The sequence below is a fragment of the Falco rusticolus genome, chromosome 7, assembly GCF_015220075.1.
Source record: "Falco rusticolus isolate bFalRus1 chromosome 7, bFalRus1.pri, whole genome shotgun sequence".
Lineage (NCBI taxonomy): Eukaryota > Metazoa > Chordata > Aves > Falconiformes > Falconidae > Falco > Falco rusticolus.
Window position 1 is genome coordinate 12,763,881 of NC_051193.1, and position 13,969 is coordinate 12,777,849.

Here is a 13,969-nt window from a genome sequence, read left to right on the forward strand (position 1 = left end):
GGCTTCTTGCGTATCTTTTTCTTCTGTTTTTTGTTTGGTTTGTATTAACAAGTGACATGAAAAATAACATGTGCTTTTTACCCTAAAGAAATTGGGGCACCCTGGAGTTTTTTCCAATTGCTTTTTTTTGCGTCTGTCTAAGCTGTGCGATGCATACTCTTATCCCGTTTCATCATTGTGATGTGATATGACACCTACAAATAAATTTCTTCAATATTGCTCAGATACTGGCTTACATGGTAAGACCTAATGGCTCCAAGGACTACACGTGAATTTTAAACAGTGCCTTACAAATACACAAGAAGTGGGTGTCCTTGCCTCCGTGTGAATACATGTGTCAATAAATTGTCATGAGGATGGGGCAAAGCTGCAAAATCAATCACTGGAGACTGGAGAGAAATATGTTAATTCTAACTTTGACTTTCATGACACTGCTTGTTTGTTTTTGCTGGGGGTTGGCTGCTGAAGAAACAAAACCAACATTAGGTAGGCTGGTTTCAAAAGCAGCTTTTGGCTTTGCAATAAGAGCTGGCACACTAAATAAACAATGTTTTCTTGGATCTGAAATCTAAGAAACTGCATGCTTCAGCCTGGAAGTGTGAGTACGGTTTATCTTGGGGATGCACAAAACACCATTGCTAAAAATGTGTGGGTAGTACAGGGGGAGAGAGGTGCCATTGCAAGGTTACTTCGTGAAAACTTGTCACTCTGCAAACACCTTCTCTGTTGTGTTTCATTAGTTTCTTGCACATGTGAATAGGCGGCCCTAGAGAGTCTTGACACGGGATGTGTTTATGCAGCGTTCCTAAGGTGGTTTTGGTTACATCTGGTGGTTGCTTTCTGAGTGTCTATTTGGATTCCCAAGTGGGTTTATCCTAAACCAAACAAAGGGTGAGGAACTGCCCGTGGATTCTTGCTCTGCTCATGCTGGTCCCGAAGTGGCATGAAGGTGTTCTCAGCCATAGAGCTGCATGGGAGTGGAAGCGGTCTGGCACAAGCTGGCTATAACCTTTTTTGTGTAATGAATGGTTTTTGCAATGAGCTGGGAAAAAGAAGTGACATTTGCTTAATACGCTTTCTTCACAGGTATCCACCCAAAGAATTAAAAATCCTGAAGAATGGCTCTACTTACCTCTAAATATCTGGCTGAATATTTCATTTTTCTTCTGTTTGTAATCTCTTCTGTAAGCACAGGTAAGTTTTACCTGCCATGGGAAAGGAGGGCATGGTTTGTAACATTGTTTTTAAATAACGACGTTGCTGGTTTAAATTGAGCAGTTTTTTACTCTTCTTCATATGAGTCAAGGACAGAGCGAGAAAACTGAGAAGTAAAGCAGTTTTCTGATGTGCCCATACTCCTGATCAAAGGCAGCTGGAGTGACAAAGACTGAAATTTCTGAGCAGGTGAAAGTACCCTCAGGAATCCGTCAGACTCTGCCACACATTCTTAAAACAAACCCAAACCCGACACACTGCCACAAAGAAATAACAAAAGAAACCTCAGGTCCTAGTAGCTGTGGCTGTAGGCTGTGAAGTCGAGCATTTTGCTGCATTGCCCAAGCCCAGATGTGGATAGCAAAAAGCTCTGGGGTGGGACATCCCTGCCCCCTTGGGCTTTGTCTCTTCCAAGTTGCCCTTTCCCTAAGCAGTTAAGGAAAGGGGGAAAGGGAAGATAGATATACATATTCTAAATACAGCTAATTTGGCCAGTTGTATTAGTTTAAAACAAAGAGACCATATGTCTTGCCCCAAAAGCTGCAGCTGCATGAAGCAACACATTTCACTGCCTCCCCCAGGCCCTTTTGGTGAAGAAGCAGAATGTCCAGTTCATTCTTTGTGCTGGGTAGAAGTTGCACTCTTATTTTCAAAATGACACTGAGAGTAATAAGCTGGCAAGGTACCTGGACCAGCTGGCAGAAGGTGCTCAGCCCCCCGGTGTCCTTGGCACAGTGGGTGTGGGTGATGTGCCTGGCTTCTGCTCTCTGGTATGAATTGGTTCATGAAACTGGGAATTTGGGTTCTTTGCTCTGCATTGTATCGGCTTTTGCTGATGTCATCCCAAACACCAGTGTGAATTCCTCTTGATTTCCCCTTAGGCTTTACTCTCTACCTCTCTGTTTCTAAATAATGAATTCTGGGGGCACAAGTCATCTTTCAAGACTCAGGATGCTCTTTTGGACCGTAGTATAGCCAAGTAATTGGTAAAATGAACAAGCTTTTATCCTGTCCACTTAATCTAGTTGATAAATTATACCTCTGCATTTGAATCGATTCTTTTGGTTTTATTTAGTTTCTCATCATGAACAAATTTTTCTATTATCCTTATTCCTCTGGGAATAACAGCTCATTTTTTTAGATTTGTTGTCAGTGTATATTACAATTATATTTGAACCACCTATTTACAATGTGACCCTCGTTTCCTGCCTGATATATTTATCTTTTCCAAGCCTTATTAATCCTGTGTGTCTTCTGGTAGGAACCCAGAAACTCCCCGTTTTCCTCAATTGCTGTAGATCAGAAGAAGGGCCTCTGACATCACTGATACACTTGGCACAAGTGATATCAAAATCAGGTCGTGGGTGTTTATCAGTATTTGACTTGCTACCTACTAGACCTCTTTGATTTGATCACTTCATGTATACGGAAAAGGTTTGCAAATAGCTAAGGCATATGTTGCCCACAGGGGATGTCCCTTCTCACCTCGAAAAGCTGGTATTTAATGGGTCTCCGGAGACATTAAGGCAGTGGCTGGTCCAATGCTATGGTTTTCTTAAGACACGAAACTTGTGGAGGAATCTGAGAGGAGGCTGGATGCAGATGGACAGGTTTTGTTTCTGTTGCTGTGGAATTAATTGCAGGCGACCCCCAGGCTTCCCAGTGGCAGCGCAACCCGCTCGCTGTCAGCTACACCTGCACCGGGACATGTGTCCTTGAATGGATTCACATCATTGTCCTTTCCATTAACGGGAGGCATTAGTATCTGTGGGGTAAAACCCACCCAACTTTACTTACTAGTTGCCAGAGGCACAACCCTGCTGAAATCCAGGTGTTTATCCCATGTCTATTACCATTGATTTGTGGATCCTATGGTTTTCCTATGTTGGGTTTTTTTTGTTGTTGTTTTAAAGGCTAAAAACTGGAGAGCTGGTGAGAGCTCCCAACCATTTCTGATAGCAAAGGGCTCATTGCTCCAACTTCCACTGACCTCAGCTTCCTAGGATTAGAAAATCTTCTGCTCTTAGAAAATATACATCATACATGGGACTCTCGCACTTGCAGTTTTGTTGATTAGAGTAAGATGTGAGGCTCACATATCAAGTGAGATTGTATGGGGGGAAATATTTTATCTTAAGTAAATACTTACAACTTGAGACTTGGTTTTTGTATAAAAGCCTTTTAGACTAACACGTCATGGCAGTCCGTAATCAAATTTGTGTGTGTAGACTGGTGATGTGTGAACCCAAAGTGAATGAATCCTTATTGCTTCTGCCTGGAAAAGCTCACAAACCCAGGGTTTCTCCTGAGATTCCTGTTGCTCTCTGTTACTGGGTGGACTGGTAATTCCTTGGTGTTTGGTGTTTTCACATTAGATTGAGCACGTTTACTTTCCACCTGCAGTGAAAACACAGTATGCAAACATTTTAACATCTTTACATTAAACAAAGCTTTTCAAACCTCACAGGTGTTTTGGGGGCACTGTAAAAGTAGTGGTTGTTTTATCCTTTCATCAACATCTTCCCTGGGCTTGTGAAAGGCTTTGTGTCTGAATGGTATGAAGGCAGGAATGGCTCAGCTATGACCTCTCCTCGGTAGTTTTCTGGAAACTGCATCCCTTGCAAGACTCCTGTGCATCAGGTAGCGGGTTTTTCCATGCTTCCAGAAAACAGAAAAACATACAGCTTAAGCTGCTGTTTGTTTTCTTTTGGTCATGACCCGCATGTACTCTGCTGCACTGAGATATCGCTGTGTTCCAGGGAGTCAGCAAAAGGGGGTACTCAGAGAACGATACTGTAAAGATGCCCAGATATGGAGCTTTCTGCCTTGCATCCAACAAAAGGTAATTGTCTTCACTATCCACCTCTGCCCAGCAGAAGCAGCTGTCACATGCCCTGATAACGATCCTGAGTTGGAAAACTGGAACCCAGGTCACAATGAGGAAAACCACGTTGAAATCCGTAATGGCAGGAAGCTCCTTCTCTCTTCTTCTGCGACTGTCCACTCTATCCACATCACGGACGGAGGTAAAACGTGCTGGTGGCGAGGCTGGGCAAAGAGTGCTTTCCACTGGGGCTGGTTAAATCACCCTGCCTCATGCTGGGGGAGCCTCCTGCTTCTTGCTGAGAACTGGGTGGCTGCTGGACAAACACAGCTTCGATTCAGTACGGCGGGGTGGGTGGTAACTGAGATGCTATCGGCAGTTTAGCCATTATGTTCAACTTATTTGCTGTCCTTTCTAGAAAATTTACAAAAGTAGCTCATTATACTCTTTAGTTCTATTTCTGTGATTTGCTTCAAAAACATTTTTTTACTAAATCATTCCCCCTATAACATCATACCATGATAGCAGTGTTCTCAGGGTCTCAGGACAGGGCAGACACATATGTGCCTCTTTGTCTCTAAGGACAGAGACACAGTGTTGCTGGTGCCTGTTCATATGAATAGTTTTATTCATCTTAACTCTGAATTTCTGTCTCAGTTTTGAATGTGTCCTTTTCCGTGCAAATCTTGATTGCATTCTTCATGAATTGGACAGAATAAAACCCATCTAATCTCTTTAGGATTTGTCTTGAGAACTGTTTTGGGGAGGATGGGCAGAATTTTTCACAAATTTTGATGAGAGCCCAGCACTGGGGTTTAGTGCAATGGTATCACAATCTCCTGTGAGCTGCTGTGTGTTAAAGCAAATGTCATAACCTTTTCTACTTAGGAAAACTGGTCATTAAAGATGATGTGCAGCCTATCATTTTGCGTACTAGACATATACTCATTGAAAATGATGGAGAGTTGCATATTGGCAGTGAGATGTGCCCTTACCAAAGCAATGTGATTATCATCTTATATGGGCGGTATGTATGCATGGTAAAATATTATCTTAGAGCTTTCTAGGATCTCTCTTCCACAACAGGGAACAAAATTTCACACATCCTTAAAATTACATTTTCTCAGATATCCTTATCATCAGCGCTCTGTGGAATGTTCAGTAGCTTTTTAACCGATTTAAATGGACTGTAAAAAAAGACACAGTTTTGGTCCTGGTTTTCAAATCCTACTGGGAGATGAGCACTGGGGTATTTGGACATGCCAGAAAATCAAGTATGCACCTTGCCACCACTCAAGCTGACTTTCCAGGAGAGGGTTAAAACCTGAGGAGTTCTTTTATTCTGAAAAATTCTCCTCCCTAAACATCCTTTCTGCATGAGAGTGGTGAGCCAAAGGGTAATGTATTTATGTCCTGCAGATTGCTACAGGATCTTTTAGAATTTCACAGGTGCCAAGCTCATATTTAACAACCACTGGAGCTCCTAGCTCCTGGTTAGGATCTCACCTTCCTCCAGAATTCAAAACCACAAACATGTCATTTAGCCCGAGCTTCAGGCCTCCTCTGGCCTGGATATAATGAATATAACATGTATAATTTGCGTTCCAGATATCTGCTGGTCTTCAATAGCTGCTAGTGTAATTCCAAATAATTTATTTTCTGTAGAATGTGGGCAGTTGCCGATCCTTAGAGCAGTTGAAAGAAATGCATTGCAAGTCATGACACTTCCCTCCCTGGGCCACAGCTGAACAAGGGGAGAGGCTCCTTGGCTGCCAGATACAAACCCCAAACTGGTTCCTTTCCTCCCTCCCTGCTGCAGAGCGGATGACGGCAGCCAGCCAAATCCCTACTTTGGGCAGAAGTATCTTGGAGTAAGTAAGGGTGGCACTCTTGAGATCCATGGAAAGAAAAAGCTCTCCTGGACTTTCTTAAACAAGACTCTTCATCCCGGTGGCCTGGAAGAAGGTGGATACTACTTTGAAAGGAGCTGGGGCCATCGGGGTGTCATTGTCCATGTCATTGACCCAAAGACGGGGGCAGTTGTCCATTCAGATCGGTGAGTGACTACTCAACTTCTAAATGTGAGGATCTTTGGGAACAGGTGGGGGACAGCATCTCAGCAAGCTCAGAAACCTGCATTTTAGCATCTTCTTCAAATGTGTGTTTTTGAATATATATACAATTCTTTCTCAATCAGCAACCTCCAAAACCAAAGAGTGGGTAGTGTTACTATCTTGCTGTTCTGTCAACTAGATTCGGATTAAAGAAAAAGCCCTTAATATGCCATTAGACAAGCGCTTTTGCAATGGGATAAAATATCACTGTAAACAATACAAAAGAGTTATTTCTTTATAACACTTGCTTTTCAGTACATAAAGCTGTGATGCCCACTGAAGTGAATGGTTTTGCGTGTTTTTATCACTTTAGGTTTGATACTTACAGAGCAAAAGAGGAAAGCATACGTCTTTCCCAGTACTTGGGCAGAGTTGTGAATGGCATGATCCTGTCAGTTGCAGTGAACGATGAAGGATCTAGAAACTTGGATGACTCGGCCAGGAAAGCAATGACCAAACTGGGCAGCAAGCATTTCCTCCACCTTGGGTTTAGGTATGTGCCAGTCCTGCCAGTTCTTCCAGCACAGAGGCTTTATTATGCTCCTGAGATGTCCAAATAATTCCACTCTCTCAAAGGCACAAAGTTATTTTACATGGAGGAAAAAAAAAACAAACCCAACCAAAAAAGAGGGAAACTTCTCAATGCGAAGTTTTAGCAGTTAATTAGATAGTTCAAGATGCACTCAGTGTCTATATTAGGTATTTTTATTAGCAGATTGAGGAAGAGCATATGATTCACATTAAAAAAGATGTTTTTCCAAGATATTGTTCCCATAAGTTACTTATTCCAATTTATTTTCAAGCCATCACCCAAAGATTTAAATAGCATATCTGCACACATTGGATTCAGTGGGCTGAACATTATGGAGGGTAGAATAATAGCTGTGTAGCCCTGGCTAAATACATATAGACATACATCCAGCATATTCTTCAGCTTGTCCAATACATATTCAGGGACTTGTGCAGCACAGAAGTTTAGCAAGCATGAATTTATCCTGTGGACTGTAAATACTTCTGTGGCCAATACAGCGTCTGTGTTGGCACACATACTGTTGAGAATATTTGCTATTTACCTAACTGCCATTATATTTTTTATGTTTATCTGAATTTATGTAGGCTTTCTTTTTTTTTTTTTAAGAGGCACTAAGAAGGTCACTGTAGAACACACACAAAAATAAATCTGCCTTGTAGGGAGAAGCAGTTCAATACAGCAGCCTGTGGGAACAAACAAGTGTCAGCTGGGCACATGCAGATGGAATAAGATTTGGGGTGGTTGATGAAGAAGTTGTGTCAAATATTACAGGGACTCCTGTGCACCAGATAATTCATTTCAAAGAATCGACTAAGGCTCTAGACATAGTCTTCAAAACCAGGCTACCTCCATCAGTGCAATGCTTGCTCTCAAATACCCAGACCCTATTTTAAAGCCCAGTAGTCTGCTGGGTTTCTTTTCAAAAACTAGAATTAGGGAAACAGGAAAAGATTTTTGAACATTATACTTTTTTTTCCAGTTGTGCAACAGGAAGAGATTGATGGGTTTCGCATATGTTTATAAAAGTAAATTGCACTTGATGTTTTTAGGCTGCTGTGGTGTTTTAATGCTAGTTTCTCACTTCTTTGCCATAAATGCTTATAATGGGAATACCATAGCAATTCATCCATGGAAGTGTGACTTTCCACATTGCTATTCTTTGCAGTCAAAAAGCTAATAGCTGTTATCTGTAATCATGCTGTTATCTGAAATACCACAATATTTCCTTATACAAATACTAGGGACATTGTGGGTACCGTAACACAGCAGTAGTTGGTAAATATTGTCTTCCACTGGCATACTGGTTTGTGGAAACATACCTGCATCTTGGTGCCTTATTTAAAAGACTGTATTTTTAGGAGACTCCTTAGCATTTAAGTTCATCAATTTCAAAAAAAACCCCATTGTCTGGGTGGCAGCTGGGACCAGATTTACAGAGGCAGTTAGATGGCAGAGTGGAAGACAGGCAGCTTTGTCAGATGTAACCAAGCTTTTCTCCTTATGCAAATTGAACTTTCACTTCACTTTAATGTAACAAGATTTAGACATCTTGCTTTATGTTTCAGACACATCTATAACTATGAATAAGGGTGTATATACCTGACAGGTGCTTTTTGGAATTTTTTGGAGTATCTTAAAAATAATATTCAGGATGGGAAAATTATACACACATGTACATACTTGAACATCCATGGCAAAGGAAGGCCCTGACAGAGGACAGTGGATGGATTTTTCTTTCTAACACGCCCTTGTAAGCGTTCTCACCCTTCACCACTGCCCAGCACCTGGGCTTTGCTGGCTGGTCCTGCTGAATCCTGGTGGTCAGGTCTTCTCAGCTCCCTGCTGGTGGCTGGGGCTGACCATGGGCATCACTGACATGACAACAGTGTAAGTCCCAGGCAGTAATTTGGCTCAGGAAATTTCTGTTTCCCGTGTTGTGAGGTGCCACTCGAATCGGGCTGTTCAGCTGTAGGCTGGGTTGTTTTCTGACTCTGGAGGCAGCAGCAGTTATGTGGACAAATTCCTGTCTATCTCCAGTTGCTCCATATTCAATCGGATTGTGAAGTTGTGCAACTCCCCCTTGCTGTAGCAGAGCCGATGAGCAGTGCCGATTTATCCAAAAATGTTTTTATCCTCCTGGCATCACATTCAGTTGCCTGTTTGCTGAGTCCAGCACATAAGGAATCAAAAGAAAATTCTGCATTCCTCCTCTATTGTCGTTTTGAAAAGTCAGTTTACTCTTTAAGTGTAAGCTCCCACCCCCTTCTACTAATAAATTAAAAGAAAGCCTTTCTGCACTTGATGATATAGTTGTTCTCTTTGGAATCCCACCCAAATATCACTAGTTGGATTTACTGGTCCCTTCATTTCATATAGCCCAAATAGATTGCAGGTGTCCTTATGTGTCATGGTTGAATGACTTTAAAACTATTTTTAATGATAAAATAACTGTGAGAAACAAGTATTTTAACGTATGAAATGGGGCCAAACCTTGAGCTGCAGAACTAGATAGCTTCATATTCTTTAGATTATTTTTGAGATTATCATCTTTTCCGTCATTTGTTTTGAATTTGGGGACCAAAAAAAAATAAAATCTGTCTTGCCTGCTGAGTGATAAAGTGTCCTTCCTGCCCTCATCCCCCTTCTCTCCCTGGATGGAGATCACAGCTCAGCAGTGCCGTCAGCAGTTGGTGCACAAGCGAGTTTTCCAGCAGAAGCATCTGGCTGGCAGGCAGGCTCCCGAGGCTGTTGTGCTGGCAGCTCCTGCTGAGCCTGCCCTGTGCTCGGGCTGGGGACACGCTGCTGGGACTGCCTTCCCTGGAGGAGCTGTGGCCAGTGCCTGCGGGGGAGCTTGGCACAGCACCGGGGGCACCAGTGCTCACCCAGAACTGCTCCTGCTGCCCCCAGGGTCTGGGGCTATGAGTCCCAGCAAAGCCAGCTCATGCCAGTGGGGATCCGTGCGTGTTTTAGTGGCTATCTGTCAATGTCTGTGTATGTTTTCTTCTGAAGTCCCGGGGTGGTTTATAACTTCACTTACACCAGCAGATGGTAAATGGAAGGTGACCTGCAAGACTCAAGGGGGAATCTTGATGCAATTGAAATCACTGGGTATTTATACCTATAGAGACATGATTTAATCTGTGGCACTGTTCGCCAAAGGCAGGGTAGGAGTGACAGTCTCCCTACACCCCTAGATGTATATTTTTTATTCTGTTAGTCATTAAAAGCAGCTATGCTTGAACTTCTATTTCAAAGATGAAACTCCCTCCTGACCCCTACTAATTGGGTTCACCACCAAGGTGGGGAGGCACTTCGGTCTGTCTCCACTGCTTACTGATCCGTGTGGTCATTCTCCACCGATGCTGATAGCTATTGAACCTATTCAACCAGTAACGATCAGGCGGTAATGAACTTACCTCTGCCATGGGATCAGATTTGAACAGACAATTCAGACTCATAAACCTTTGTCCCTGTTCAATGTTCAAAATAAGGAAAGCAGATATGCGAAGGCTATCTAGGTAATTTTTATTCTCCTTCACCAGCCAGTCTGTCTATTAGAAATTCTCGTACGTCATTCCAAAGACAATTGTGATATCCAAGGTTTCAGCATCATTTACGTTTATTTATATATACATACAAGTAGAAGTGGCTTCTTTTCATGTTCTTTAGTGTATGCACACACACACACATGAAAGATTTTCAGGTTCCCCAAAGAGTTGCCAGTGTCCCTTGGGTCTGTCACACACAAGCCTCTTTAAACACTCATTTAAGAAAGAAACCACTTGTTATGGGAGTGTATTAAGCCGGAATTTGTCGTCAAAATTCCTTCTCTTTTGATATATTTACCGAAGAAATACAGTGTGTTAAGATATTTTTTATTTTAACTAAGCTGCCCATCACACTGATCAGACTGTTTTGAGTGTGATGCCCCTGAGAAATGTGAAAACATTGGGCTATAAAACATATGCATCTTATACATGACATAACTTGATCATTTCTCATTGTCATTTTCCAGGCACCCATGGAGCTTTATTACCGTTAAAGGAAATCCCTCCTCTTCTGTTGAAGACCACATTGAATATCAAGGTAATTCATGCACAAAATGCTGGCTTGACATTATCTCTGGAAGTGGCTGGAGTTATGGCTGAGATTAATTTAGTCAATGATGTTTTCACTTGACACTGCACTACATTGAAGCAATTGATGGTTAGATGCATTTAATTGAATGCTCCTTGTATATATTGCTTCCTCCCATTCATGCAGTGAGGCAGCTGAGTGGGGTATAACCTAGGTTATCCAAACCCTGAGATCAAAGGTGAGATCCTGCACCAGTTTAAATACATGTAACTCCACTGAGCTCAGACACTGCCTCTCGTAGACACAAAGCTATGGAACAAACCCCATTCATACCAGCCGAAAATGTAATCAGTGTGTCCTGTATCGATAGCCTCAAATACTCCTGTGAAACCATTTTCTTGCAACCTGAAGACTTCTGAGTCTGTGTCTTTTCATGGCATGTTCAAGAGCAGCTAATAACATGGCTTGATACAACATAGAATAAAAATAGCAATATATTACAAATCGTTGGGGTTTTTTTATCCTGTCTTGATTTTTGACTATTTGTCCTCCTGATTGTCCAAGCAGTTATAAAAGTGCCTGAAGGCTCATTCCAAGATCAGTACATTTTTCTGGAAGCTGTGCAGGACTAATTCTGGATGATGTAGCCAAAGTACACAAACACACACGTGGACCATTACCTTTTCACTTCTGACTTTTGTCGATTGCATTCAGTGATTTTACCAATGTTTGGGTTTTTTACAGGTCACAAAGGGTCAGCTGCGGCCAAAGTATTCAAACTATTCAAAGCTGAGAATGGGGAACACTTTAATGTCTCTCTGACTAGCGAGTGGGTTCAAGGTAAGAGGTCTCTGTGCCATTTAGCTTGGTGGTAGATAGCTGACACATAAGGTGAATCATCGGTTTTACTGAAATACTTTTCCATTTGGGATGAGGGGGCTTGCTAGCTGCTGTTTACATCACCACTCACCCAAGTAAAGAATACGCAGAGATTCTTTCTCCAATTGTCTCCAGGACTCTCTGAATACTGGGATCCTTTTTCCTTTACTGCACTGGGTGTGAAATTCCATCTCTTATGATCTAAGAGATCACACACAACCTCTTACTTCTTTTGACTGCATAGTCATCATGTCCATGTTTCAGACAACATACAGTAACTGGTCGTAACTTGATCTGAAGATCAGAGAAGGCAGCTAAGGAGGACACCGATCCAAAATCCATACCTATTAATAATGCTCATAGTGCATACTCCAGTTACGTAGCTTTTAATAACTCTGCCCTCCCTTGGCTGGTTACACTTCCTGGCATCATTAAAAGCGGCTGACAGGCTGGCAGGAAGAGGCAGGAATCAGGTCATCAGTGAAGAAATTTGTGAATGATATCTGAGATCATATTATGCTTCATGCATTTTTGCTGCATTTGTTAAGCTTTGTCAAATGACTTTTCTTGTTTGCACTTGTCTCCAGATGTAGAATGGACAGAGTGGTTTGAGAAGCCTGATAAAGCGAGATCTAAGGACGTGGAGAAGCTTTCTGACTTCAAAGCTGCTCATCCTGATAAAATCTGTAGGCAACCCATTGACATCCAGGTAGGCTAGCTTACCGCTTGCTTTAGAGGGGCACATCCACTTTGGACTGACACTGAACCTCAAAGTAATTGTCAGTAATTTCTGTTTCTAACTAAAAGACACCTATTATTTCACTGCTGTAATACATAACCAGCAAGCTCTGGTATCCAACCTTGCACCATTCTGAGACAAAAGTTTATAGAATTGAGCTCCTACCAGTGAATTCTGGCTTCTGGCACGAAAAGGAGTACAGATGGGGCCACGGACAGCACAGATGCCGTCATGAAATATGTGATTCCCTGCTGGAAGATTAAAAGGAAAAAACACATGAAAATTTCAAAGTTTTTAAATGGTCCTGGAATGGACCCTACCTAAAAAATTGATCACAAAATGTAATGAGATGGTAAAACTACCAGCTGTAGTAGGTTGTCAAAAATATCAGTGAGCTTGCAGCCATTTCATGGAGTCAATAGTTTTTTCTCCGTGGAAAGACGTTTGAATTCTGTTTGGAGCTAAACATGATAGTTATGCCAATAGGCCAGCATGCTGAGAAGAAATTGTATACCCTTCCTGAGACTGCAAAAGCCTCTTTAAAGACACACACACAAAAAAAACCAGCAAAAAACTAAGATTTGTTTTTTGCATATGTTCATGTCTACCTGGTAAAACAACTATAGGAGAAGCATTGCCTAGCAAAAGGCAATAAAATACTTCGTATCTGCGGGAGGCTGAACCTAAGGTTCATGCATACTCTGAACCAGCAGAGTTGTCTTTATTCACAAGAATGTGGCTATTGAAGTAAACAGCAATGCTGACAGTATGAGTGAAAGTTTCCAGGGCTACAGGTTATAAAGAATGTCCTCTTGAACAGAAAGGAAAAAACTGCCCTATAATTTTTTGCCAGGTCTTAGCAAATCCACATTCATTTCTGCTTCCATATACATGTATTAGAAATGACAATTTAGTTCAAAACAAGGGTCAGATGTTTGCTATGATACAGCCCCCTCTAGCATGCATATTAAAAGAGGAAAAAAAAAAAAGACACTTTTTAAGAAACAAACCTTTTACTCTTCTGTTAAATGACAGTTACTTTTTTTCCATGTATATTAAAAGCAAGGCAACATTTTTCAGTTTATCCTGCAGATCTTAGGGCAAATCCTCAGGTAGTGTAATCTGGCGTTGCTGGTTGCTTTCATAAAGTTACACTGATTTACAGCAGCTGGCCTGCTCCAGCCGGGCTGCAAACAAGAAAATTGAAGATATGATGATAATAACAGAAGTGCAGCACAGCCAGAGGCACATTCCTTCAGCTGACGGTGCTAATCCTATACATGGCAGTGAGGTGTACGCATTAATGAGAAGGGTCTGCATAAGTGAGAGAATCAGGATCAGACCCTTCATTGAAAGATGGCTTATCTCCTGATGCCTTGTTAAAATGAGCGTGATACTTGGATTGCCCAATGCAATGCATCACACTTTTGTGAAAGGGTCAAGAGAACTGCAACCTATGGAGCCGGACTGTGAAATTTAACATGACCCTGAGGGGTGACATTGCCCCAGCAGGAGCACATCGCCCTGCTTCTTGGCATGATACAGCCTTTTTTCTCAAGGCAGCTCTACAGGCTGGTACTTTTATGTGA

General features: G+C 42.0%; 1 protein-coding gene across 3 annotated transcripts in view; it reads left to right on the top strand.

Annotated features, from left to right (window-relative positions):
- Positions 1 to 13,969, top strand: part of LOC119150785 (cell migration inducing hyaluronidase 1) — a 114,923-nt gene that overhangs the window by 57,245 nt on the left and 43,709 nt on the right. For 2 of the 3 annotated variants that reach the window (XM_037393641.1, XM_037393639.1), the window contains exons 2-9: positions 1,087 to 1,194; positions 4,089 to 4,241; positions 4,928 to 5,066; positions 5,859 to 6,095; positions 6,467 to 6,646; positions 10,701 to 10,771; positions 11,507 to 11,602; positions 12,229 to 12,350. In XM_037393641.1, the coding sequence (XP_037249538.1) occupies positions 1,119 to 1,194; positions 4,089 to 4,241; positions 4,928 to 5,066; positions 5,859 to 6,095; positions 6,467 to 6,646; positions 10,701 to 10,771; positions 11,507 to 11,602; positions 12,229 to 12,350 (1,074 nt within the window). In that variant the 5' untranslated portion in view covers positions 1,087 to 1,118. The remainder of the gene's footprint in view (positions 1 to 1,086; positions 1,195 to 4,088; positions 4,242 to 4,927; positions 5,067 to 5,858; positions 6,096 to 6,466; positions 6,647 to 10,700; positions 10,772 to 11,506; positions 11,603 to 12,228; positions 12,351 to 13,969) is intronic. The other variant, XM_037393640.1, reaches the window with a different exon arrangement.